Raw genomic sequence first — 27,990 nt, forward strand, 5'->3', positions numbered from 1 at the left:
ACTAACAAACAAACGCATTAAAAGAAGAATTATTTACAAACGGGTTTACAATTCAAAAAAATAAAAAAGTTTATTTGGCCTAAAATTAGGAAAGTCGATACGTTAAACTCTTTCAAAATAAATAATTTAACACAGAAAATACCAGAGTAATTAGTGCATAAACTGTCAAATTATGTCCTTTAAAACGTGAAAGTCAACAGGAAAAAAAACTAGGAAAACGCTGGAAAGGAAAAGAAAAAAAAAACTATCATTATTTAAAATTACAAATGAATTATATAGGATAGTAAAATCAACCAATAAAAACTGCCTAATAAAGTGAGAGTGGCTAGTTATCTATAAATTAGGACATGTTGACCATTTCTTAGTTGAAATAGTTTCAAGTGGCCTATATTGTATAATTTCTCATTTCTTAATTACTTGGATGGATCCGTCGAATGTCCAAGAATTTTTTTTATTTACAATGTGCAAGTGCAACCAGATTTTTTATTTTTGTCCAAATCCTTTTCGTGCCCATTGTACCAAACAAAGCCTGCAAGGCTTGATGGATATATATATATTGTCATATCAAAGGATATCAGATTCATATCTTATACAATCTCGAGATGAGAGTAATACGCGTAACTTTCACGTTGTGCACTATATAAATACTTCGAATCTAATGTAGTTCAAAACGTTTGATTGAACGCTCAAATAATTAATTTAGCTTTCTTTATACATTTATTACAATACTAGTAATTCTTCTTTCTTGTATATGTTTTGTTTAAAATGTCTTTCTTTCTCCTCTGCGTGTCTCTTAGGCTTACACTAATATTATCAACTCTACCATTACTGATCAAGAGCTCCGATCTCGATACTTTCACACGTGCACAACTGTGTTCCTCACACGTGTCTCACAAGGCAGCGACGGTCACCGGCGTCGGAAAGCTACGAGCAGAGTTCATCCATGTTGTTTGCAGCAGACGATCCGCTGAAGGTACGTGTGTACGTGGTTTTTGATGTAATTGAAATTTACACATGAAATAATGATATATATATATATATATATATATATATATATATATATATATTTGAGAAAAAGAATGAACTGCTCATTATGGAGGTTGGTGGAACATGCAAGCAAATGACCTACTTTATTCGTAGACTGTTTGAGGAAAAAAAGAAAAGCTGTTCGACGATACATCAATCAGAAATATATCAGAACAGAATATAATATATTTTTTTCACGGACACATAAGAATTTTTTGAGAAATAAATCAATATGTTTTAATTTTAAATGGCAAAGAAAAAAAAAAGTGCTCTCTCTCTCTCTCTCTCTCTCTCCAGTTCGTTTGCTTGTGTCACCGGCAAGACCAGTCACGAAACCTTCATGTCAAGCTTCAGCACGATCAATTCAGTTCAGAGAGGTTATTAATATAAATTAATAAAGTATTATATATATATATATATATATATATATATATATATTCTTGAATGTCGATGTCTGTACTAACATTAGCATTTTGCGTCGTTTTTCTTTCAAATACAGGCATTGTCGTCTTGTCCGAACGCAAACGTTGAGAATTTAAAAGGATCTCTTCAAGAGGAATTTTATTACTTGACCACAGAGGTATATAATATACAGTACTCAGTACGTACATCAGATTCTATTATAATTATTTTAAGGTAAACATATGATGTCGATTAATCATGATGGTTAATTAGGCTGGGACACAAGGACGATTACCAGTTTTAATTTTGAGCAAGAAGAGAAGACCAAATGAGAAGAAAAAAAGGCCTTGTGTTGTTTTTCTTCATGCTACGGGCATGTGTAAAGAGTCAATAAGACCATGGCTTGAGGTATATATTTTTACAAGTACATATCTGGAAAAAACAACTAACATGGATTTGTTTTTATTAATTTTATTTTATAGGCCTATGCATCAAAGGGATACGTGACGGTTTCCGTTGACGCTCGCTACCATGGTGAACGTGCCAGCAACAATAATAGCTACAATGATGTATATATTAACAACTATATTAACAATTATGCTAACAATTATATTAACAAAAAATTAGATAACTAGTCAATTAAAACGTTTGCGATTGTTATATAACTAACGTTCCATAAATCTTAGTTAAATAACCATAAAGATAACGTGATGTTTGCCTTTTCATTGAAATAAAAATATGAGTATTTACGTCAATTTATACGTGTACATACATGAACGTGACTTTTTAATTAAGATTTACTAAACGTTGCCTATATAGCAATGTGGAATTATAAATATGACTACATGTCTAATGAACTCTTATCTTAAATATTTCAGGCTCTCGTATTGTCATGGAAAAGAGGTGACACCATGCCGTTCATTTATGACACGGTAAACAAATACTATTAATATTAGATTCTTGATATCTGTTGTCCTTAAATTTGGGGATAATTTTAAAACTATGTTTTTATAACTTTTTAAATCAAAATTTATTGATTGCTTTTAATTTCATGACTATTTATAGACAAACTTATCAATATATATTTATTGACAAACAAGTTAATAAAATCTGAATTTATTGACAAACTTGATCATAATTTTGGAATTATAAGCAATTAATTGATTTCGATAAATAAAAAGTTACAAATTGTCATAATTTTGTTAAAATTCCTTAGATTTATCGGGTAGTTATACTTTGGCTTTAAAGTTTTCTTCTTCTTTTTTTTTTAATTTTTTTTTTTTACATTCTCCTTAAATATCAAAGAAACATTTTAGACGGCTAAAATTTTTCTTTGATATTTTCAACGACAAATTTTACATGATTTCAAGCAAAAAATTAGAATTAATGTGTATTTTAGAAATTTCACTAATTACTTCATAAATTATACTACTAAAGTTAATAAATTTCTATTTTTGAGAGAGTTTTTATTTATTTAAATAAATATTTAATATTATTAAATTATGTAGATTAATTAGCTATTCTTCTAGAATTGCTAAAAATGTCTAAACTTAAAAGTTTAGGGGTATGAATTCCGAAATAAATTAAAGGCCAAAGTCCAACATTCTAAAAAGTTATCAAAAAATGTAACAATTAATACGATACAGAAAGGAATTATAATATTTTTTTATTCCTTCAATAATCTTAAAGGTTTTTTTTTTTTTTTCCTTTCTTCTTGTCTGAAATGAAATGTCGTACTTGAATTCGATAATTTTGGTTCCTAGTAGAAATGATAACCTTTTAGAGATCATATTCGTAGGTGTGGGACTTGATAAAACTGGCAGATTATTTAACAGCAAGAAAGGATGTAGACCCTACTAAGATTGGCATCACTGGAATATCTCTTGGAGGTCATTGTTCATATTCTAATTTATCAATATTATTAAAAAAAAAATGCAACAGTATTATTCTATTTTTTTCCTTAAATTATTCAAACTTTCAATGTAAAATTTATTGCAGGTATGCATTAATTCATGGTTCGCTGCATTTGCCGATCCACGTTATTCTGTAATTGCCCCAATAATTGGAGTTCAGGTAGTCATATTCAGAATATATTAATATATATGATTACCATTATCTGCTATACTATATGGATGGAAAACTGATTATAAAAAGCCAGTATTTGTAAAACTAATTAATCAATAATATATGTGACGCTAGGGTTTCCGCTGGGCTATAGATAATAACAAGTGGCAGGCACGAGTTGACAGCATAAGGCCGGTTTTTGAGCGTAAGACCACTTTCCAAACTACACTTAAGTTAATTAGAGTACATTTTATCAAGCAAATCTTATTCTTGATTAGATAAATACAGTGCAATCCGAAATACAAATTTCTTCACAAAAGTTTATACAATCGTTCAGTTATGTTTTTACTGATTTGTAATTTTTGTTTTCGTTGCAGAAGCAAGGATTGATTTAGGAAAGACTGCGATTGATAGCGAAGTGGTGGACAAGGTAAAGTTAAACATCATGTATGATACATAGAAACTGCAGCAACAATTCGGCAAATCGTGCCCACATCTGAAGGCCTTTGCCGGTGAAAATCAATTTTATTACGATCCCGTGGTACAATTAATTAAGTTTTACACTCAACGACTCTCTCGCTAACTAAGTAACATATATACGTCCGAAATCCCCTCACTTCCACTCTTATTTCTTCCGAGAATAAGATCAGTGTGTTTCCCGTTCTCCCAAAGTAAAAACAAATTCTCTGTTTCTTATATGCATAAGGCACCTATATTGGAGCCCCAAGCTAGAGAATGTACACACCAAGAAAACTTAAACAATGCATTCAAAGCTCTCAAACAAAAATAAAGCACTCAAATAAAAACTCTCTCGAATGGAAATGTGAGAAATAATATTAAGAAAATGTTATATAACATAGCAATTTTAAACGATTTATTTGTAAAATAGTCAAAGTTATAAATTTTTTTTTTATATTGTCAATTAAAATTTTGACACCTATCTAAACAATTTATTAGTACTTGCACATAATTTTAACTATTTTATTAATCTAATAATTTGAATTGACTATATAATTAGAACACCCTAATGTTATAGCTAGAGTGGTGGTGATAAACTGTGACACTTATAATATAACTGTGTAAAGATAATTTCATGTATTTTTTATTTATTTATTTAAGAAATCATGTATTTTGTGTGAACAATATTGCGTAAAAGGTATCACATTCACACTTATTATTGCAATTATTGTTTATAGGTGTGGGCTAGGATTGTTCCAGGACTAGCTGCCCAGTTTGACTCTCCTTATACCATTCCAGCAATCGCACCTAGTCCTCTTCTCATATTAAATGGTATCACTAATGTTGTATTTAATTTGTCCGTATATATATTTCCAAAACAAAAAATATATAGTTGTCCGTATATACTACCCCCTTATTGGCATCACTTCGCACTATTCTGAAGAGCGATTAAATAGCTTATCAACAGCTGTTAATTAATTACACTTTACCTTATAAAATAAAAACGTGTCTATTTTTTTTTTGTCCTAATTGTATTTATATAGTTTATAGGCTTAATTAAACTAATTATGAAAATGAACTCGATACCTTTTATTAAGTGAAATTTGTTGTAACTAGCCAAGTTTGCCATTCTTATTGGTGGAATAGTCCAAGTTTCATTTTATTAAACAAATAGCCTATATTTTCAGCTCAGATCATAATGCTCTTGGTAAATTCGCGAATAGGTTAATTTAATTAACCTATTGGAGTGAGTTAGGTTAATTAATTAACTAATTCATGAAGGATTTGAAATTCACAAAAAATTTACAAAAATCATAACTTAAGTCAAGTTTGTCATTCAAAGCATTCAATTAATTAACCTAATTCCTAATTCAATCATTTAGTAAATTAAATTTACTCACAAAAAAATTCATAAACTAATCTAATTTTTTCAACCAATAAGTTAATTTAATTAACTTAACTCAATTTCGCGAGTTAATTCAATTAACTTATCGCGAAATTATTTCTTCTTCTTCTACACCTGCGATCTCTCACCACTAGTTCGGCCGATCCTCGCCGTACCTTCCCTGCGCCGCCAAGCAGCAGATTGCCTTCCTTTCTTCGTCTTGTTCCTCGGCGCCGTGGTCAGGGCCGGCCTTGGGCTAAGGCGAGCTAGGCCCAGGCCTAGGGCCCCAAATTTTTAAGGGCCCCCAATTTTTTTTTTATTTTTTTCTATTTAATGAATGAGGCAACAAGCCTCTTCCGCCTAACCTAACGACGCGAGTCACGCGACCCAAGCGAAGAGCCCCTGCGAAGAGCTTCCACACCGGCGACGCTGTCTCCACAAAACACCCGTTTCTGCGATTTCAAACGCCTCCAAGAAAACTCACTTGGGGATTGGTGAGGTCAGAGAGGGCTTTTATCAGCGCGTCCATGGCTTCTTCAGAGTCGGAGTCAAGAGTTTCTGGTTCAGAGGCGACGACCAAACCCTTCTCAGTGCTCTTAGTTTGCTTAGGAAACATCTGTCGAAGCCCAGCCGCTGAAGGGGTCTTTAGTGACTTGGTCAACAAAAGGGCTTTGAATTCTAACTTCAACATTGACTAATTACCATGAGGTATTAAACTAACTAATCGCTACTTTTCATTCCGGATTATGAATGCTAAAGATCTCATCTTTCTAGATGTACATCTGTTATAATTGCCCTCACGTGTGAATGTAAAGATGACCCAGGATTTAATGGTAGAATTTAATCTGTGTGAACATAACCAAGTGCATTAGTTTGGCTTTGCATTTCATGGATGTGAAGATGATAAATACATGGCTGTTCTTTTTCCTTAAATTAAATTAGATGGGGAAATATAAATTCGAAAACTAGCCTGTTTGCTTATGGTGTCTGAAAACTTTGAGAGAACATTGGCGATTTGAGAGAGTTGAATGTCATAAATTAAAGAGGAAGGGCATGCTTGATATTTTGTCCCCTGTGAAGGGAAATCAAGCTGACCAAAGGATGAGGGCAACCGCGAAAAGGCGTGGGATCGAGATAACGTCAATATCTACACCAATCAAGCCCTCCGATTTTGTAGACTTTGATCTGATTCTCGCCATGGACAAGCAAAACAAAGGTAGGCACAGGATATAGCTTGGTGTCCTTGCATTCTGTGTTGCCTCGGCTTGAGTGTTTATCGCCTAACTCGTTCAATCTGGTTCTTTTGTTTAGCGGATATTTTGGAGGCGTTCAACAGATGGAAGTTCAGAGACCCTATACCCGATGATGCCCACAAGAAGGTTGTGATGGTACTTCTTAGAGTTTTATTTTTCTTCTATTTTTTGCATGTTCTCATTAAATGTTAGGTTAATGCAGGTTAAGCTAATGTGTTCTTACTGTAAGAGGCATGAGGAAACTGAATTTGTATTTCACTATGCTTTTTTTTTTTGCTACATCTAAAGTGCTAGGCGTGTTATGTTTTGATGAATGAAAAACTTGATTATAATTTTTTGTTTTATATTTAATTTTTTATTGTTATCAAAAGGCCCCAAAATGTTTATTCGCCTAGGGCCCCGGATGAGATCGGGCCGGCCCTGGCCGTGGTCGAGCTGGTTCGTTCCGGTGAGGTTGAGCATCGCCGCCGCCGGTGAGGTCGAGCATCGCCGCCGCGGAGCTCAACGGCGTCTATGGCGGATCTCGCCGACGACGTTAAGAATCTCGTCGTTCCAGTCCCTATCCCCTGGTGTGGAGGAGCGTGACTCGAGCGAGGAGAAATCGAGATCCGAGTCGGACCACCAATTGTTTGTTGATCGCTAACATCAGGCAGAGATTGAATCCTCCGATTTCGGGGAATCGCTTCGGAAACTCGCTGTACATTTCTCGGAGTCCGCGGCGGCGGAATCGTGATCGCGGCGGAGATCGGAGTCGGCGGCGGCGAGGGAGACTCGGAGGTCGTCGGAGAAGGAGAAGAAGAGCGGTTCTGGTTTGTGCGAGTTTTTAGTTAGGGGTAGTTTAGGAAGTGTCTAAAATATTGGACAATTTATTTAATAAATTGAAATTTGGGCTAATCCTTTAATTTTGGTGGGTCAATTAGAACTAAGGAAAATTGCCAAAAGTAGGACTAAATTAAGGCCAAAATAGCCCTTTTATTAACCCACTTAATTTGCTACTGCAGGCGAAGAAGATCCACGGTGTCCCGTTCAAGGTGTAGATCTCCCTAATATTGGGGCACAAAGAGCTTATATGAATCTGAATAGTTCAGATGATTTTGAGGTATATGTAACTTCAATATATCATTCAACTAATCAATATTATGAATTTTTAAGAATAATATGAGTTTTTTTTTTCGTAGTCATAAATAAGTACAATAATATGAGGTAAATAGTCGACTTCCAGTTATTGTGTCGTATTATCTCGATGTTCTCAACTAGTTAATATTTCTGATTTTTATTTTTTATGTACGACGTTGATCAGTTTGTTGCTCAGCCTGGAATTGGTCACGTGATGACCCCGGAAATGGGAGTGGAAGCTTGCAATTGGTTTGACAACAAGTTTGGCGTATGATAATATTGTTTAATCGTCTCATTCACTTTATATGCGCAGACCATGCAATATTATTGTTACTGGATTTACAAGGTATATGTATATGTAACAGTAAAATAGTTTTAGGTATCTAGTCATTACTATTGCATTATAATTTCATATATATATATATATATATATATATATATATATATATGAAAAATGGTATGAAATAGCCAATTCAAACTATGACTTTTGCAAAATAGCCATAGTTTCATTAGGTATAGCAAAATAGCCAATTGAGAGTACTACGACTTTTAATCCTGTCTCGATTAATTTTAATCCAGCCTTCATAAAACTTACATTCTGTCTTTATAGTTCGTTGGGATTAAATTTAATCTAGCCTAGATTAATCTTACTTTGGCTAGTTTGTTTATAGTTGACAAACTATGGCTATTTTACAAAAGCTTAAGTTCTATTTGGCTATATAGCCGCTTGACCCATATATATATTTGGTAAGTTACGCGCTTGTTACCAGGGACGAAGCCAGGAATAAAAATTAGGGGGGCTAATTTGCAACAAAAAGTTCAGGGGGGGCTGATTTGTAAATTTTGAGGGTAAAAAAATGTAAGAATAAATGAAAAACTGGGTAAAAAGTGCAAAAACAAAAATTTGAGGGGGGCCCCCCTGGCCACCACTTGGCTTCGTGCCTGCTTGTTACCTTCCTTTTACATTATAATTTGTACCCATTCAAATCAATCCATTTTTTTTTGTTAAATAAAACTTATGAATTAATTACATTTTGGTCCATGTACAGTACATGGACCCGAGAAGTCGTCGTCGGGAATTTATTTGATCTTCGTGCTAAATAACTAATAAGTAATTGAAGCTAATAAATTAAATAAAATTAATCTAAAATGAGAGAAATAGACGAAAACCAGTACTGTTAATAATTATTTTTCTAGTGTCAATCAAGTTATATAGACATGAATTTATATAGACATTGTTAAAAGATCATGGCTATATATTTTTACCAGAATATAAATATGTATCTATATTTCTTCTTCAAAATGGGAATATATAGAGCTAATTTAACTTCGCATTTCGATATTGACGCACTTTCCTTTTCATGTTTAGCATGTACATTACGTAACCTTTTTTTTTTTTTTTTTCCTCTCCTCATGTGGCTGAGAAAACACGTAACGGTGTGAAACACATTAATTCCTATCCCTATATTTTTATTTTCATGTTTATCACAATCTTCGTAAAATTTTAAGTTATTTCCATTTTTTATCATCTCTAAATTCGCTCTCACCAATAAAACCTCAAACAGGCACGAAATTTTATTTATTAACACTATATATTATCAACGCTCAAAAAGGAAAGTTCGAGAGAGAAATGGGAGCAATGGAGTTACTGATAAGCTCTCCGATCACCGTCGCACCGTATCTCATCCGAAACGTCGTGTCGTGGATCTTCATTCTCTCCGATGATTCACTCGCAGCGTCGATCCTCAGCGTCGTCCGATCAATCTTCCTCTTCTTCCTCGCCCTCATTCCTTCCTCCGGCGGGCCCTCCAAAAACGACGCCGTGACTTCCCTCCCCGCCGGCGGCGGCCTCGCCGGGGCGCTCTCGCAGCTCCTCGGCGCCGCCGCCGAAGTCCCGGTCGCCTCAAGGAAGTACGAGCTTGTCCGCTCGATGGCGGAGCGCCTCATCGACGACAATCAGAGGATCGCCTCGCCGGCGCTGCTGGAGATCAACCGGGCGGTCCTCTCGGCGGCCTTCGCGAGGACGCTGGCTCTTCTCGAGGAGGCCATCGCCGGTGACGACGTGTCACGGTGGTGCTACAGGGCGGCGAGGACGGCGATGGGAGGTGGGAAGGCGGCGGAGGGTCCGGCGGCGGAGAAGGTGGCGGCGGAGATTGTGTGGCTTGGACGGAAGATGGTCGGCTGTGGGTTTGGGGAGGAGGCTGTGCGCCGCTGGGTCTCGGCGGACGGCTTGGCTCGGCTTGCTCTCTCCGCCGAGCCGCGGCTTCAGTGCTCACTCGTTAAGCTCTCGGGTACGTAATAGTAAAAAGATCTCAAGTAAATGTAAAAACATTCTTGCCATATTAATATGTTTGACTTTTATTTATTTAATTTTTTTTTTGGTTAATAAGACAAAATTCTAGGGTTTTTTTTTTAATATAATAGATAAATCGCCCAAATCATGTATATATGGAAAATATTTTTATTTTGATACACTGTAATAACGCAATGACGATTATTTATTGTCCGTATTTGATCACGACGTACGCAATTAGATTTTGGGTCAATTTTAAGCGTTCCTATAACTGACTCAAAAGATGACGAAACCTTATTTGTTTTATTTATTTATTTATTTCTTTTAATATTCTTCTAATTAAATTATGGGAAAATAACACATTTATACCCTGTGTTTTAGTGAAATGTCGAGTTTAACCATCAGTTTTCAAAAATGTCGAGTTCATACCCTCTGTTTAACTAAAATGACGAAATTATACTCTCTGTTTAACTAAATGACGAAATTATACCCTGAAATAGACAACAGTGTCACGAATATTCTTTTTATTGACTTTTCATTGACGTTGACTATAATATTTATATATAAACACCAATTATCTTTATTCATTCGCGCCATATATGTAATTTATTTAAAAACTAAAAAATAAACAACAGTCTCTTAATCGTGAAGAACACAGAAAGAGGCAAATGGGTAAACATCGATAGTTGATAGTCATCAAAATCGCATATTCGAACAGAGAATCCAGGATTTAGAGTTACAATTCGAACACGGAATGAAGTCATTTTTTAGGAGGTATGAGTTTTATTATTTAATTTCAATTTAAGACTATTTTTATTTCAAAATTGAGAATTTGGAAGTTAGGGCACTGATTTAGATTTGATTTGGTTTTTCTTATATAAGAGTTAATATCAATGAAAGGGAGATTTGTGACGCTGTTATTTATTTCAGGGTATAATTTCGTTATTTTAGTTAAACAGAGGGTATGAACTCGACATTTTTGAAAACCGATGGTTAAACTCGACATTTCACTAAAACACAGGGTATAAATGTGTTATTTTCCCTTAAAGTATAGATCAATTTTGTAACTACTCTTTTAGCAACAAAAAAAAAATTGACACAAATTAGTGTTTAGAGTTCAAAAGTAGCTAAATTCTACTGAGTTAAAAAAAAAAATCATGAACAAAAACTGAAACACTAGTATTACGTGGAGGGTTTTATATAGAAAAAGACATAAAACGTTGCCTCTTGTGTTATGCACTAAAGCCAAGCTGTTTTGGTGTAGCCTTGTTATTGAAGCATGGCAAGGACAAGGAAATGAAGATGAAAATGATAAAGTCGTGGATAGCGCTGCTGTGTCGGGCAAGCAACGGGACGGACGAGCCAATCTTGAGCTCGGCTGAGCGTTGCGAGCTCGAGAGAATCTTGGAAGAAGCCATAGATTCGTCGGATTGTCAACAAGAGAAAGAGAAGATTTTGGCCATTTGGCTCCACCATTTCACACGATGTTCCTCCTCCGATTGGCCCGACCTCCGCGCCTCTTACCTTCGTTGGTGCGACTCTTCTCGCAACCTCTTGCTCGCCAAATAATTATTTATTTACTCTATTCTTACATTACAATTTTAAATATATATTTATCAAAATTGGCTTTTTGTACACTTCACATTTGCTACTCCTATAAACTCATTTATATTTGATGAAGTATTAGTAACTAGAAAATGATAATAATTACGTGTCACCAAATCAATTTGAGTCTCTTTATTGAAAAAAGGAAAACAAACAGTCAAATATAATCACTCTAATTTTAATATCCCATCTGATTGATCACAGCACAAATCTTTTGGAGTAGATGTCGAACTGTTGTGATGAGGACAACTGAGGCTCCTGCAAATATATATAATAATAATAATAATAAATTAAAAAAGAAAAATGTTTCATGGGCAAATTAAATTATTGAATCTTAGTCCGTACGTACCTGGGACAACTCAGTACGGAGAATTTTGTTGAGTAGAGAGACAATAGGGCCACCGAGGCGTATTCCGGTTTTAGCTTGGCGTATTGTGTTTCGCATTGAGCCAAGCAATCGACCGTAAGTCAATCCCGGCTCGTTTTGCACCGCTTGTATCAAGCTGTACGTCATCGCTCCGGTTAAAGTATGTCCTCCCGATAAAGCCTGCGCTTTTTATTCACACGCACAATCATTAATTATATATATATATATATATATATATATATATATATATATATATATATATATACGGTTAATTTGAGCTCCGAATCTGACCTAACCAGAAAATAAACAAAATAAATCACACACGGGAAATTAAAGTGATTCGAGTGAGTGAGTGAGTGAACGCGCTTACATTAGTATCTGCGGAGGTTTGGTTATCATCACAAGCACTTATAGAAATAGCCAACCCTCCGCTTGTTCCTTTATAAACCGTTCCACGCCTTTGATCTTCCCACATATAACATCCCTCCCTAACACATCATATCAATATATATGACATCATTGTAAAGTTGGCAATGAATTTCACCAACTTAACATTTGGTTAAGTTCTAGTGATACCCCTTTTTTTCTATTGAAATTATCCGACCTTACCTCTTAAAAAAATATATCGAGACATATCAATTTTAATTTTATTCCGGACATATCTTGTTTTTACAGTTTTTTTTTTTCTTGTTTTCACCGTTTCATTTGAGTTTTTCGCAAAATCATTTGAAAATTAAAAAATAATTAAATATTCATAAAATATTTTAAAATTTGTGGAATTTCTCTTCTTTTTTTTTCTTTAATATTGAAATTCTTTTTAGTTGTATAGCCCATTAATTGTCATGTCAAATTTAGAACTAAAATTAATAAGGAAACATCAGCTTAACAAATTAGAAAAAATAATATAACCAAAACTAATTAAAAAAAATATAAAAATTTGAATTAAAAAAAAAACGAGTATATATCCGAACTCGTATACCTGTTCATTCTACATACGAACGGAAGATCGAGGACAGTTCCGCTGTGACAGGCATCAACGATGGCGTGGAGCGTGGCGCCACGTGGCAGCGGGCGAACAATGAGATCGTTGATGTCGTCGTCTAGAATCTTGCCAGCTGTCTCGTAGTCGACGGGGCAGAGGGTTTCGTCGTAGCCGTCGAGCTCGTCGTTGTTGGTGTCTCTCTGACGCGAACCGTGGCCGGAGAAGTAGAAAACCAACGAGTCGCCGGACTGGCAGCCCTCCATCAACCACCGCAACGCCCTTACCATGTTTCTCTTTGTTGGCACTCTTCCAGGATCTGCTTCATATTCTATCTCCCAAAGAAAACAAATAATATTATTCATTTATTTTGGGTTGGATATCTAAATACAGGTAAATGAAGCTAAAGAAAAAAAAAAAAAGGGTTCAGTATATAGTTAATTTAAACGTTTGTTTTTGCAAAAGAGTCAACGTTTCGTAAATCTTAAGTAAATAGTCACTACATTTTATTTACGCTTATTTACAAGCGTATATTTACAAAAATAACCATAAATACTAAAAAAAAGTTTTGAACTTATTTACGGGGATTTTTGTAAAAAAAATATTTATAAATAAAATGCAGTGGCTATTTATCTAAAATTTACGAAACATTGATTATTTTGCTAAATTCAAAGTTGACTATTTTGCTAATATTTTGTAAAAAAAAAAAAAAAATGTATGTAAATGATAAACATAAAAAAAAAAAAAAAAAAAAAAAAAACGAGTATGAGTATGTGTACCGGTAAGAACTAGTATTGAGGAAAGTGGAAAGCCCATGTTGTGAACAAGAAAATACTTTATGAAAGTGACGTCATTCACACTTCCTTTGATCCCATAACTCTTCCCGATATACGTCACCCCACACAGCACCGCTCGCCTCCTTCCGTACGCCACCGGGAGAGGCGTCGCCGGAACCGGTCCCACCGCCGGAGGAATATTCACCGGCCGGGGACGGCCGTAGAATCCGCCTCCGGTCACTACCGAAGAGACGGCGTTCCGGAGCATCGCCGTGGCACAGTAGATCGAGTCTTGGCCGGCCTGAATTATGGAGGTGTTGAAATTATGAGTATGATTAGAGTGATAGTGATGATCGGGATGGAGTGTTGTGACGGTCCAGCACACAGCGCACCGGATACTCTGTGATCCCGCCGGAACCCTAAGCTGGGTCCCGCAACCCCCGCATCTATCTGCCCTTCCCGCCATAATATCAGATAGAGAGAGAGCTGTATCTAGGTTTTCAGGAATATTGTTTCTGAGACACACTAATTCACTCGTATATCGTATGGGATAAATATGATGATGGCTTTAATTTATCAAGAATTTGTTGCCATTACTCGTTCCACCGCTCCTTTTAATATTCTGACTCAATTTTTTTTTTAAATAAATCACCAACTTGCAATAAATTAAATTAATTCAAAATAACTCTCTAATTAATTTTATTTACTGTCGATTGGTAGATTATTTTTTTTAATAAAATAAAATTTGAACTATTTTTTAAAATACAATTAAATTATGGGCAGTGTAGCGAAATAGCCAAAATGAAACTATGAAATTTGTTTTTAGTCTATGTTTAACAATTTTTAGGAAAATAGCCAACACACTTGTGTGGCAATAATTAAGGTCTGATTTACCCTTATTTATTAATAAATTCGTCAATTTCTCTCTCCTGCTTTTTTTCTACATTTTTTTTACATAAAAACTTCAAAAAAACCATATCTATCTCATATGAACTCGAAATTGAGTGATTCCAAATCCTACGGATTCGTGACGCCGAGATCTTCAAAAATAGATCCATTGTGTTTGATGAGAAATCACGTTTAATACCATAGATGTAGAAAAATCACGTTATTACCTTATATATGGAAATAACTGGAAATTTTTGAAATTATCAAAAAAATAAATGGAAACGTAACTATGATGCATTAAACATAATTTTTCATCAAACACAATGGGTCTATTTTTGAAGATCTCGACGCCACGAATTTGTAGGATCTGAAATCACTCAATTTCGAGTTCGTATGAGAAAAATATGAATTTTTTAAGTTTTGATACAAAAAAAATTATTTGAAAAAAAATAGGAGAGAGAAAGTGACGAATTTGTTAATAAATAAGGGCAAATCAGACCTTAATTATTGCCACATAAGTCATTTGGCTATATCCCTAAAAATTGTCAAACATAGGCTAGATCCAAAATTACATGTTTAAAGTGGCCTAATTACTTACAAATCTCTTAAATTATTGAATTATTGATCTAATTATCCCGGAAAGTAAATTGTATATCACAAGTTATAATATACATAATATATATATATACACATTTTTATCAGTTGTTTGTTAAGTATATAAGGTCATTGAATATCTATCTAATTGTCAACTGATTTTAGTTTAACTTATTATAATATTTAACAGAGTAGAACTAAATTTAAAAAAAAAAAAAAAAAAAAAAAACATTGTAACACTTAATACTAGTGTAATTTATGAATTCGCGGTAACATAAGGTTAACAAAATGTTAAGATAATATGTACTAGTTTTCATAAATTAAATAAAATATATATTGCGGAGTTAGACATACACTATATTTAAATTTTGAGATTTGTTAACAACTAACATGTTTATAAGGGGTAATTTAAAATTATAGTAAATCTATTAACTTATTTAAAAGAATAGCCAAAGTGAAATTAGGTTACCAAAAATGCCCTCATCCCTACATAACCGTATCCATTTTGCCCAAATCTTCGATGGCCATCTTCGTGAAGGAAAGTTCACAGACACCGCCGGTGCTGAAGTGTCCTCGCTGCGACTCGGCGAACACGAAGTTCTGCTACTACAACCTCTCTCAGCCACGTCACTTCTGCAAGAGCTGCCGGAGATACAGAACCAAAGGCGGCGTCCTCCGCAACGTCCCTGTCGGCGCCGGATGCCGGAAAACCAAGCGATCCAAACAGAAGGTGAATTCCGCGGCGGCGCCGGCGGAGGAGGAGAGGATGAAGACGACGACGAACTCTCACTCCAGCAGCGAGAGCTCCAGCCTCACGGCGACAACCACCACCGCCGAGGTCGCGTCGGCGCCGCCGTCGAATCCCGAGCCGAAACTCGCCGAGCCTCCCGCCGCGGCGGCGAATTCGGTTCTCGAAGGAGGCTCCTCCGATTGCGGACTCTTCTAGGAGATCGGGAGCCTCGCGAACCTCATGGCGGCGAATTCCAGCGGCGGACTCGGATCGGCATTGCCATTCGAGTTCGGCTCGATATCGCAGTTCAGGCTCAACCAGAGTCTGATCAGCCAGTCGTGGAATATGCCAGAAGGACGTTATTAGAAATTGAAGGTGATTTTTTTTTATTTTTAAATTTGAATATTTTATTTAATTATATTCTTGTTTGGTTAGGTGCCGAAGAGAGGAAGCTAAAATCCAAGCGTGAGTCAATCTTCGGAATATGTAATAAATCGGAATTACTGGTATATTTACCATATAAACGAATGATTTACTCAATGGTTAATATGATTTATTGTCGGAATTACTATTAAATTAACTAGAAAATGTGCTAGTAATTCTATTGAAAGTGTTTGTCCTGGAATTGTCTAACAAATATGTAGTAAATCAGATTTACTATTATATGTGTCATAGAAACGAATGATTTACTCAATGGTAAATAAGATTTACTTTTGTTCTTGTTACGGTAAATAAGATTTATTGTTGTTCTTGTTACGGTAAATAAGATTTGTTGTTCTTGTTACGGTAAATAAGATTTACTATTTTTTTGTTATGGATGATATTATTTACTATAATAGTTAATAATATTAACCTAAGGGTATTATTGGAATGTTGGAATGTTGTCATGATAAATTGACTATTTTCCTAAATATGTTAATAGTTGGGCTATAATTTTAAAATATGGGTGTTGTTTTGGCTAGCTGTTTAACCGGTCCTTAAATTTTATACGTTAAAATTTTAGTCTAATTATCTAAAAATTACAAACAAAAAAAAAATGATCAAACTAAGATAAGCATGAGTTGAATTAGTACTATATATTATCTACGCGGAATATATTAAAATGCATAACACATGGTTTAGATTGCCGTTTTTAATCAATCTAGTACCATTGCAAAACTCGATTACTTTGATGCAGTGAGCACCCACTTTTTCTACGTGATACATTTTTAATAAAGTTTGGTGACTTAAAATAATACTATATACGATTTTTATTTTTTTTAAATAGAATTTTATTTAATTTTAGAAACTTGTGTCTAGTTTCTTTAACGAAACGAAGATCTTCAAATACACTTTAATCTAGTCACCTCCAATACTAGAGTATTTTATGCATACACACACACACACACACTAATACATGCTCTATGCATGCATAAAGTGGAGTATTTATTATTGGTGACTTATTCGAAGTTGACGAGTTGTAGATTAAAGCCAAGGCAGAACCCGATTCTAACTCCACTTTATGCTTTGTATTTTATTTATTTCTTTTTCTTTTCATGTTTTTTCCTGCAGCTCTTTTAAATACCAACCATATATATAGATACGGTTGAGTCCAGCTCAAGACCATAAAAAGGTTTTTCATTCAACGTCTGAAAAATGAAGAAAAAAAAATTAGTTGTGTGATGATCAATATTAAAGAAATTCCTATACCGGCATCCGCGGCCATTATTTGTCAATTTTTTCGTCAAACTTTCGACAAAATCTCAAATATGCTATTTATGTTTTTTATTTTATATGGTGAAGTAGTAAGTTCTTAAGTAAATTTATCAAAAGAATAAACTATATTCAAGTTTAAACTGGATCGCATACTTGAAATATTCTTTACACATAAATTATCATTTCACTTTAAAATAAGTTGCACACCTGAGTTTTTGAAGAAGAAAAAAAAAACAAAACAAAAGCAAAGACTCGGCAGAAAGGTCGCGAATTTTTTTTTTTTTTTTTCGCGACGCAAAAACAATATTGCATTAAATAATGAGACAAATAAATAGAGAACCGCACATCTACAAAAAATGGAGTTGAGATATATAAATGCATCAGTAGATCATAGACAGGTAATCTAACAAAAGTTATGAGCTATTTCAATTAAGTCTAAACAAATTCCAATAGTAGCAGTGTAACAATAGTACGGTATTCAAGTAATCAAATTCTTATAACTGGAGTCATTAAGGAAGTAATATTACAGGGTAATATAAAATGCATCGTATTTTTGGTCCACTTATTTGTTCTGTGATCTTAACTTATTATTCGTGGACCAATAAAGGGTGATACACAACATGAATACAGTATTAGAAATTGAAAATACAAAACCACAACACAATAAACAAAGCCAGTCACTGCTCATGCTTTCATTAGATCAGCATATTCCATGCAATATGCAGACATTTCAATCTCGCTTCTTGTCTTTTTTCAGAGGATAATTTTTGTATTAATGTTGAACTCCGATGATGAAGATGATAGCAACGGCCTCTGCATATTTTCATGAATTAATATGAGTTTACATAATGAAATAATATACGCGTATAGAATCGACCCTGGTATTAAAGACATGTCATCAAAATTGTTTTGCAGAAAGGTTTTCTTTTGCTGTGGCGTCGATATACTACAAAAAAATAAAATCATATTGTTGGAACACTAGATATCATGAAAATGTTTCAAGACCACAACATACATACATATATTATTAATTACTTCAAAGTTTCTAGATGAACAAATTAGAATTCAAAAGCGAGCTTAGTGTTTTTTTTTTTTTTTTGTGAATTTCATTGTTGATTTTCTTAAAATAACAATTAATTTAAAAAAATAAAATTATATTTTTTAATATAAACAGGTAAGAATAAATTTAGAAGGGTTAAAAAAGTTATATTTGAAATCCTTCAAACAGACACTAATTAACATGAATTTTTAAGAAAAAAAAAAATTAAGATATATCTAAGAGTAAATATTAAGGATATATAAAACCTGCACAATTTTGTAGCCGAATAGTCTTGCTAGTCTCCTTGAGTTGAAGCATTTTACTTGGTTAGCCGAATTTTCACCGAAGGTGGCGGACAATTGCTCAAGCAATTCTGCGTATGTTACATTGCGATTTTGCCGAATTACTTCGATGAAAACGTATGTCAATGCACCGTACATTTCCTTTCCCGTGAAAGCCTTCAACCGAGAAAGAAAAAAAAAATAACTATTAGATGATCCCCGAATTTCAATTAATTTTCTATCTTAGAAAATTTTCCAATTTCATTTCATTTTTAAAATATCAAATGTCAACATATCATTTGGAGTAAATATTTTGAATATATGTCCGCTCTTTATCGATATAGTCCAGTTAATTACTCAAAAAAAAAAAAAAAAAATTAATAGATATACATTAAAAATTCATTTTAATATTAGAAAGTTTCTTACAGTAGTATCAGCAGCGATTTGACTATCTTCACAAGCGCTGAGACAAATAGCCAATCCACCACTTGTACTCTTCCGGGCCCCGGAAGGAGCTTTGTTGCTAATCCACCTCTTACTGTATTGGGAAATTTGTAGGTGAATATTTTGATATTGTTTAAAATTAGGGAAAAATTATTGCCAAATTCAAATAGAAGATATACTAACCTATTTTGGTTATAAACATACTCTAGATCAAGAATAGTTCCGCTGTGGCAGGCGTCGACGATGGCGTGAAGTGTCACGCCTTCTTTAAGTGGCCTAACAATAGTCACATTTATGTAATTGTCGGAAATCATGCCATTTTCGACAAAATCGAGAGGACAAATGGTCTCATCAAACCCATCAATCTCGTCGTTGTTGAAATCGGGTTGTCTTAAGCCATGTCCCGAGAAATAAAACACTAGGTGGTCCCCGGCCTGGCAGCCTTCTACGAGCCAGTTCAAGGAGCTCTCGATGTTCTTCTTCGTCGGCTTAAAATCTTTGTCCTGCTCAAATTCTTCCGGATCGAACCAATATTTGTTTAAATTTAGCATATATAGTAATTTTTTTATTTTTTTTTTGGTAAACGTGTGTTTTCTCCCTTTGAATTTAGAACAATCAAACACATTATAATTTGCAAACGATCCATTAGAATATTAAAGCTCTAAAGAAAATTATACAAAATATATAAGGAAAATTAGTACAATCTTTTATCAAATTAATCTTAGAGGTGAAACCCACCAACATTATATTTTCTAATGTAACTAGTGCTTCTAAATGCGGTATCATGATTGAGGTTTGGATATTTTAGCAGCAGTACTATATTAGAGATTGATATGTTTAAAATTATACTATTGTTTACAAATGTAGAACAAAATTTGAAACTATATAATGAACTGGTTTAAGATGATTAGAAAACAAGTTAGTGGTGACGCTTTTTCTTTTTCTTGTAGCGGCCTATAACTTTTTTATTGTAAAGAAAATGAAAGTGCTGGATTTTTTTGTCAGAAATAAATGAGAAATGCTTATATAGAGTTTAAATTAATAAAATTGGTTCAGTTACCATAGCCGTTATAGTAAAATGCATATATAAACTAATAAAACGGTTAGGTAAGGTAACCATTTAATATTCCTTTTTCTTACCTAATATTCATTTTACGGTTAACCAATAAAAAAATTGTTCTTTTCTTATTCCAACGCCATTTAATAATACACTTTTAGGGTGAAAAAGAAAAGAAAAAGGAATATTGAAGGCTAATAAACTTGCCACCGGCTTACCAATGAAGGGAATATATTTGATCTACTGGAAATGTTGAGTTTAATTTTACTATTTTTTTTCTCTTTCTTTCTGCTGAAGAAGAATATAATTGCAGTCATGTTTGCTGTTATGGTAAAAAAAAGACATTGCAAATAAGAGAGGTACATCGCTTCGGATATATATGTATATATATATATATATATATATATATGTATTTTATAGTGAGATGTGACTTGAGAATCTAATTTAATCCAGAATCTAATTCAATCTTGATAAGATGAAATATGATCTCAGTACCTAAATTTATTTTTACATTTAGTATTTAGAAACTCTAACCTATTTTTTTCACGGGGAGATAGACAATAATCAAGTGGAGGCAAAAGAATTGTATTCTCTAGAATTATACTTTATACAAGGCGGGAAAGTAAAATATAAAAGAAAAGTACACTGTATGATTAGAAATGTAGAGTGTACTTTATATAAGAAACGACTACAACAAGAATAATATTGATGTCAAAGTTTATTCAGATTCTTTTGCCAAAAACATAACCTTTGGGAGGTCCACACTATTTTTTTTATCGAAGTTCTTGCATATTGACGTAACACTTTAATTCTATGTTTATTCTATTAAAAATAATAATAATAATTAAATGCTTACTCAAGGAATCAAGGGAAAAAAATTTGGACTAATACGCAACATTAAAAAAAAAAAAAAAAAAAAAAACAAGTAGATCATATGAATATGTAATAATAATGATTAAAAAAAAGGAATATACATATGATTTATGCTAAATTCCCAAAAAAAAAAGGGAGTTGTAACTATCTTTACCTGTGAGGACTCGAATGCAATGAGCTGGGTATTGATAGGTATTGATCAACAAGTTTCTCATGTCCTTCACGTCATTGACTGTCCCTCGAAGCCTGTATTTCCTCTTGTTAGTGTACGTGATTCCGCACAGAAGTGCTCGTTTGTTTTGCCGTTTATTGGCATCGCTATTAGCCGAAGAGAGCTTAGTGTTCATCGACGGTCCGTACGTGCTCATGATCGCACGTTGATCGCGGTTTCTTAGCCTGTAAGCTATCTCTCTAAGCGATGAGAACTGATTGAAACGTCCCTTTGGAATAGACCAGTCCGTTTCTTGTGGCCGGAGAGAGTGGTGATTTGCCGGCAATTGGTTCCTCGACCCCATATTTATACTGTTTGTTGATTAGGGCAAACCGAAAAGGTTGATGTATGATAGAGAGAGATATCAGTATTTAATTATTTATTACAGATGTGCGGTAGGGAAATCTTAGTAGACTTACCTATGGAAAAGGAAAGAGAACTTGGGTTTTTTTAAAACCAACGGTACAGGAAGAGTTGACAAAACTTGAACGTCGGAAAGGACGCTAAAATAAAATAAAAATAAAATAAAAACCAACGTTGCAAGAACAGACGAAAAAATTGAATGTGGAAAGGGAGATTTAAGTAATGCGTGAAGGTTTTCTTATGACCTAGAATAAACTGGAAGGAAACAATGTGTTTAGCATTGCTTATTAAACCCGTTTGATTTTAGTATTTTTTTAAAGTTAAATCATATTTAAGTTTTTTATAAAATTACTTTTTTTTAGTTGAAAACTGTTTTTTAATATTTTAATTAAAATATATTATTTTAAGTTTTTTTTGTATGTAACTTTTACTTATAACTTACTCTCTTCTAACTTTTTTATTATCTTATATAAGCTTTTTATTTTAATTATATTTATATGCTTTATCAAATAATTTTTTTATGACACCCACTTTAATATATTTTTTATACACCTAAGAATATCTTATTATTAATTATATTTTATATAAATAATTATTGATTACAAATATTAATACTAATTTTACCAAACATAAATTTTCTTTTGCTAACGGTTACAATTATTTACAACAGTTTATCAAACACCTCTGCGCTTTTGAAAGCAGAAATTTTTTTCTACAAAAGAATCTAAAAACACTTTTTTGTCAAGTCATATCTCTATTCCTATGAAAAGTTTGTTCAATGTCATTTTGTTAAAGATAGGGAGAAGTTGGCACGTACGTTTCTGCAGGGGTGTATTTTATAAGGAATTATTTTATTTTTTTCTGGATGCTAAAAGCTATTCCGATCATTGAAGTGAAGATCTTTGAAGAGACTGTATAATTCTTAGGTTTGAAGCGTGTGTTAAAAAAGAACAAAATCGAATCTTGACGTCGCATAAATGTATAAACTAAGGTGTATATTAATAGACATGACAGATTAATTAGTATAGAATATTTGAGGACGTATATTTATAATATACCCGTTTATAAATAGAAGTGCGGAATGTTGATTTTGAGAGGAGTATTATTATTTTCAATTAATCATATTCATTCGTAATCAAATATGAGCGGTATTGCTCAAAGCATAAGCATTAACGATTCAAATCAATAAAGAATCAGATACCTGTCTTTTTATATATAGTGGAAGATGAGAGTGTCTATTAAGACGCATTATTATAAAAGGAGACAGATATGTAAATGAAGCCGCTTAAAAATGAGATGTTTGATATTTTAAAAAATATACGAAAGGAACCGCATTTATGTACAAAATGTACAGTACTCATTTTACTATTGAAATTTGAGGCGCTTCATTTAAACTTTATAGATAATATTGACTTCTTTTTTTTTTCTTTTTTTCTTTTTTTTTTACGGAAGAGATTATCGTCTTTTAGAGGTTCTTGTTTTTTTCTTTCTTCATTTCTTCGTACTTACAAACTTGTTAAACTAAATAAACTATGTTTAGATCCTAAAAACACTATATCAACATACTAACTAATTTTCAAGAGAAAATTATACTAAATTTTAATTCTTTTTTTTTTTTTTGGTGTCATAAAGAATTCTTAAATTATTTTAGCAATATACTTACACCTAAGTACCTATAATTCAAGGATCATTTGCACTCATTTTTTTTAGCTATCACACATTTTTATTCAACAAAATCGAAAACCATTTTCTAAGCCTAGCAATATTAAAGAAAAATTTGGAGAAATGTGACTAATGAGTCATGTAATTAGTTTTTTTTTTTTTTGGCTAAATTTGTCAAAGATTGAGATTACATAATTCTTTGTTCTAAAATGCGCTCACAGATGGTAAGATTTTGGTCCCAAATCTGAGCTAACCGTAAAAAAAATATTAAAATGCAACGAACAAATAATACACGGATTTATAGTGATCCATCATCAATATAATATTATTTTTTTAGAGGACAACTTTACACATAGGCTAGGTGTATTAATCCCATATTTAATTCATAGTTCAAATCCTTCGATGTTGGGTGGGTAATAGATGCCTCTTCTTTGCATTTAGTAGGGCTTTTTCTTGTTTTTGCATTACATGGGAAAATAACACATTTATAATCTGTGTTTTAGTGAAATGTCGAGTTTAACCTTTGGTTTTCAAAAATGTCGAGTTCATACCCTCTGTTTAACTAAAATGACGAAATTATACTCTCTGTTTAACTAAAATGACGAAATTATACCCTGAAATGAATAACAGCGTCACAAATCTCTATTTCATTGATATTAACTATTATATAAGAAAAATCAAATCAAATCTAAATCAGTGCCCTAACTTCCAAATTCTCAATTTTGAAATAAAAATAGCCTTAAATTGAAATTAAATAATAAAACTCATACCTCTTAAGAAATGACTTCATTCCGTGTTCGAATTGTAACTCTAAATCCTGGATTCTCTGTTCGAATATGCGATTTTGATGACTATCAACTATCGATGTTTACCCCTTTGCCTCTTTTTGTGTTCTTCACGATTAAGAGACTGTTATTTATTTTTTAGTTTTTAAATAAATTACATATATGGCGCGAATGAATAAAGATAATTGGTGTTTATATATAAATATTATAGTCAACGTCAATGAAAAGTCAATAAAAAGAATATTTGTGACACTGTTGTCTATTTCAGGGTATAACTTCGTCATTTTAGTTAAACATAGGGTATAATTTCGTCATTTTAGTTAAACAGAGGGTATGAACTCGACATTTTTGAAAACCAAAGGTTAAACTCGATATTTCACTAAAACACAGGGTATAAATGTGTTATTTTCCCTTAAATCAATTGTTGACAGAAAAGTGATGCAATGAGAAGGAAAGCATGGAAAACGTGGAACAAAATGACTAGTGTAGTGATACGAGCATCAATTGGATATCGTTGTGGCATCATTACCAATTATAATAATAATATTTTTAAAAAAATGTGTAAACTTTTGCGTCTTGGGAAGTATTGTTCTTTCTCCATTGTGTCTTTCTATTGTTCAAGCAATTTCTGATGTTTCAGCCCTTAATAAAAAAATTAAAAATTCCAGAATAATCACAAATGTAAGAAATTGAAACAACTCGCTTAAGACTACTACAACATCTTCAGGCCTCTCGGTCTCTTACTAATAAACCCTAAAATCGAAGAGATGCCTTAAATTCAAAGAAAATGAGGGTGAACGTGTGAATCGTTATCCACCGCATCGTGGTGCGCCGTAAAGTTTTTGTTTTGCAACCAATTTCACGGAAGATTACTGTCCTGCTTCTGAATTGACGGTTGAGTCGTGTTTAACATTGATTCTTCCGATTCGAACTGAACAGAGGGACCAGCGATCAAGCTCTCCATCTCCGAGCTGTTCGCCAGATCGATCGGTACGTCTTGCAAAGTCGCAGATTCTATCGCATCATCGATCATCGGCTCGTCAAAATCTGTTTCGTTCTCGTGACTTGGTTCTATGCCAAAAAGTTGCTCCACCTGAAAAATCACCGTTTTATGTTCAAGATTTGAGATCAATGAAATATATGAAAATGGGATTATGTTTGCTTGACCCACAAGACAAGCGAAGTACAGAGCCAATGACACAAAACCGACAATAACCAGGATGAGACTAAAAATAAATGAACATATTATTTATTTGCCATTTTTTATCCCCCAATTTATAAGATATAAAATTGTATTCCACTGTAGGTTTTTATCTAAAGATCATATCAGTTCATGAGCTTCGTTTCGGGTTGGAATGCCTTAAACTAAAATGCTTTAGTTACTTTGGATAACTAACTAGTTCTGTCACTTTCAGATAACAAATGTTACAAAAAGATAATAAAGAATTAAAAAAAAATAAAAATAAATAAATAAACAAAAAACTAAATTGATCCAATTTATACTTGTAGCCTAAAGGAACGTTTTGAGGTATTTTTTTATATCCAGAAACAAAGTGACACGCCATCCATGATTCAGGGGGCAAATAAAATATTTATTCAAAATAAGTTTGACAAGCATAGAGGGCCTATATAGCTAATGTCTTACCTTATCCGAAATTTCATACGCCGAGGGGAAACAAGACGAGGCTTGTTCTGTCTCGATCGTAGCGAAAGGGCTTGGAATACTCTCATCGATGTCCATTCTAATCGGGAAATCACTGGTACTAAGTTCAGCAAATTCCGATCTGTTATCTCCTTTTGTTACATCCTCGGCATCAACGCTAAGAAATGTATCGTCGAGAACAGAAACTACCTTCACATCCACAATCCCATCATCAATGGCCACATCCTTGTTATCGACGATTTCACACCCAGAAGTCTCTATTATTGAATTCTGCGCAATCTCGACCAGAGCGTCCATTTTCGAGATCCTCAAAGACGGTTCGGGTGATTCCTGAACCGAGGAGCCGAGGCTGAACCGCTTTGTAGTCCTCTGATGGAACGCCAGGACGTGTTGAAGATACGACTCCTTGTCGTCGAACCTCGTATCATCGCACTTGCGACACTCGAACAGGTCTCGTATCGGTACCTCCGAGAGATTCTCTATCCCCGAAAGAATGGATATTGTGTTGCTGGAATCTCCGTCCTTGAAGATCAGACCTGCATTCTGTTTTTTTTTTTTTTTTTCAACTCAGTCCATGATTAGAGATAAAGAACAACCGCACAGTGTGTACTTACATGTTTGGCGACACGTCTTTCGAAATGAATATCTTCTTCGATTGGGTGACCGTAATCCGGGTGATGTGTCTCGTTTTGAGAGCCAATGGATTGCAAATACGAAGAAACTTCCTTGCAGCTAATGAAATGCTGCCCTGTGGGGCTGTGGAGTATCGGAACAATGAACCAAGCGAACACAGATCATTTTTTTTATTCTTGTTTTCCCATCAATGGCAATAAAGCCAAGCATTAAACTTTTATTTCCGCCCAAGACTACTCGTTTACTTTAAACCATTTCTAGTGTGTTTTTTTTTTCAGTATAAGCGTCTGAGAAGAATGTGCTCAAACATGATTTATCGGTTCTATACATCTGAATTAGAAGCTCTAATCCTAGCATTTCCAGTCACCATTTCAGTTCTCCTAAACTAAGAAGCCATGCTTTTATTGAATTGGAATTCATCCTAAAACGACATTTCTCTGGAGTTCTATCTCTGATAAGCCAACCAGAAAGAAAAGCAAGAAGAAATCGAATTCAAAAGATCACCTCAGGTATCGGCGACAATAAATCCAAGCCCGCCCTTCTTTCCTGCGAATCCCTAGCAACAGCCTCCACCCAATCGGCAAAACCTCCCCAAACTCCGCAGCGTCGACGATCCTCCGCCGCTTCCGGCGGCTTCCCCACTCTCCTTCCACGCTCCTCATGAACCCTAGCAAGCCTTCCTCGCTCTCGATCCCCGCCGTCCTCCGCCTCAGCTCGTCCCCGAACGGATCCTCCGCCGCCGCCAGCGCAGCGGCGTCCACCGGTCTCAGATGATCCGTCGCCGCCGTGATATCCGACGAGGACTTCGGCTTCCGGCCGCGCTTCCGCGGCGGAGGCGGAGGCGGAGGCGGAGGGAGGGAGGGGGAGAGGAGCTCGACGGAGTGGAAGTTCGGGTGGCGGGAGATTAGGGATTTGAGGCGGTCCATGATGAGGCGGTTGTGCGTGAGGTCGGCGGCGGAGGGAGGTGGCGGGGGAGGGGAGGGGTTGTCGGAATGCGAAGCGGCGGCGGTGCGACGGCGGTGGTGAACGGCGGCGGAGGAGGAGGAGTACGTCTGGCGGCGAGATCCAGTGCTTTCGTTGAAGATGGAAGGGTCGATTTTCGTCGGAGAGACGAGGGACTGCGTGGTGGCGGAGGAGGAGAAGCGAGCTAGGGTTTGGAGTTCGGACTGTGAGAGGGTTGAGAGGTCGACGCAGGACATTAACGGTGGTGCCTCCGCCGGGAGGGACGGCGACTGTGTGATCGCCGCCGCCATTTGTTCTATTGGAGTGACTGACCGACTCTGGGCTGGATTAAAAAAATATAATTTTTTTGGATTTTTTTTTTATACTGGGCTATCTCTTCTCTTCA

At 34.5% G+C, this 27,990-nt stretch overlaps 5 protein-coding genes and 1 pseudogene across 7 annotated transcripts; 3 read left to right on the forward strand and 3 right to left on the reverse strand.

Moving 5' to 3' along the window:
* The first annotated feature begins 765 nt into the window (after positions 1-765).
* On the forward strand, positions 766-7,978 carry LOC149387099 (uncharacterized). Its single transcript, XM_089621603.1, has 13 exons — positions 766-973; positions 1,324-1,403; positions 1,526-1,606; positions 1,702-1,836; positions 1,911-1,997; positions 2,307-2,360; positions 3,227-3,320; positions 3,434-3,501; positions 3,628-3,697; positions 3,870-3,922; positions 4,689-4,782; positions 7,590-7,687; positions 7,889-7,978. Exons 1-13 carry the CDS (start codon positions 766-768, stop codon positions 7,976-7,978), a joined length of 1,212 nt encoding a protein of 403 aa, XP_089477729.1.
* Positions 5,637-7,005, forward strand: LOC149387100 (uncharacterized; annotated as a pseudogene). The gene is made up of 4 exons (XR_016300768.1): positions 5,637-6,043; positions 6,416-6,551; positions 6,647-6,714; positions 6,791-7,005. The product of XR_016300768.1 is annotated as an uncharacterized LOC149387100 (transcript).
* A 1,232-nt stretch (positions 7,979-9,210) lies between the features above and the next one.
* On the forward strand, positions 9,211-11,566 carry LOC149387101 (1,8-cineole synthase). The gene is made up of 2 exons (XM_089621905.1): positions 9,211-9,995; positions 11,262-11,566. The coding sequence occupies exons 1-2, from the start codon at positions 9,335-9,337 to the stop codon at positions 11,564-11,566; spliced, it is 966 nt and encodes a 321-aa protein (XP_089478031.1). The 5' UTR covers positions 9,211-9,334.
* A 143-nt stretch (positions 11,567-11,709) lies between these two features.
* On the reverse strand, positions 11,710-14,265 carry LOC149387102 (metacaspase-1-like). The gene is made up of 5 exons (XM_089621901.1): positions 13,728-14,265; positions 12,949-13,279; positions 12,340-12,457; positions 11,952-12,149; positions 11,710-11,860 (listed from the first exon to the last, which is right to left on the reverse strand). Exons 1-5 carry the CDS (start codon positions 14,188-14,190, stop codon positions 11,801-11,803), a joined length of 1,170 nt encoding a protein of 389 aa, XP_089478027.1. The 5' UTR covers positions 14,191-14,265; the 3' UTR covers positions 11,710-11,800.
* Positions 14,266-18,019: 3,754 nt separating this feature from the next.
* Positions 18,020-22,126, reverse strand: LOC149387103 (metacaspase-1-like). 2 transcript variants are annotated; one of them, XM_089621904.1, is made up of 6 exons: positions 21,956-22,117; positions 21,480-21,847; positions 19,579-19,909; positions 19,378-19,489; positions 18,937-19,128; positions 18,020-18,444 (listed from the first exon to the last, which is right to left on the reverse strand). In XM_089621904.1, exons 2-6 carry the CDS (start codon positions 21,838-21,840, stop codon positions 18,385-18,387), a joined length of 1,056 nt encoding a protein of 351 aa, XP_089478030.1. In that variant the 5' UTR covers positions 21,841-21,847; positions 21,956-22,117; the 3' UTR covers positions 18,020-18,384. The 2 variants fall into 2 exon arrangements, with proteins under 2 accessions (XP_089478030.1, XP_089478028.1); XM_089621902.1 differs by having other exon boundaries at positions 21,480-22,126.
* A 2,794-nt stretch (positions 22,127-24,920) lies between these two features.
* LOC149387104 (uncharacterized) lies at positions 24,921-27,984 on the reverse strand. The gene is made up of 4 exons (XM_089621900.1): positions 27,147-27,984; positions 26,624-26,765; positions 25,992-26,552; positions 24,921-25,439 (listed from the first exon to the last, which is right to left on the reverse strand). Exons 1-4 carry the CDS (start codon positions 27,893-27,895, stop codon positions 25,206-25,208), a joined length of 1,686 nt encoding a protein of 561 aa, XP_089478026.1. The 5' UTR covers positions 27,896-27,984; the 3' UTR covers positions 24,921-25,205.
* Positions 27,985-27,990: the final 6 nt, after the last annotated feature.

Source organism: Urtica dioica, chromosome 8 (genome assembly GCF_054948205.1).
Source record: "Urtica dioica subsp. dioica isolate 48M chromosome 8, U.dioica_male_clone48M_v1_H2, whole genome shotgun sequence".
Lineage (NCBI taxonomy): Eukaryota > Viridiplantae > Streptophyta > Magnoliopsida > Rosales > Urticaceae > Urtica > Urtica dioica.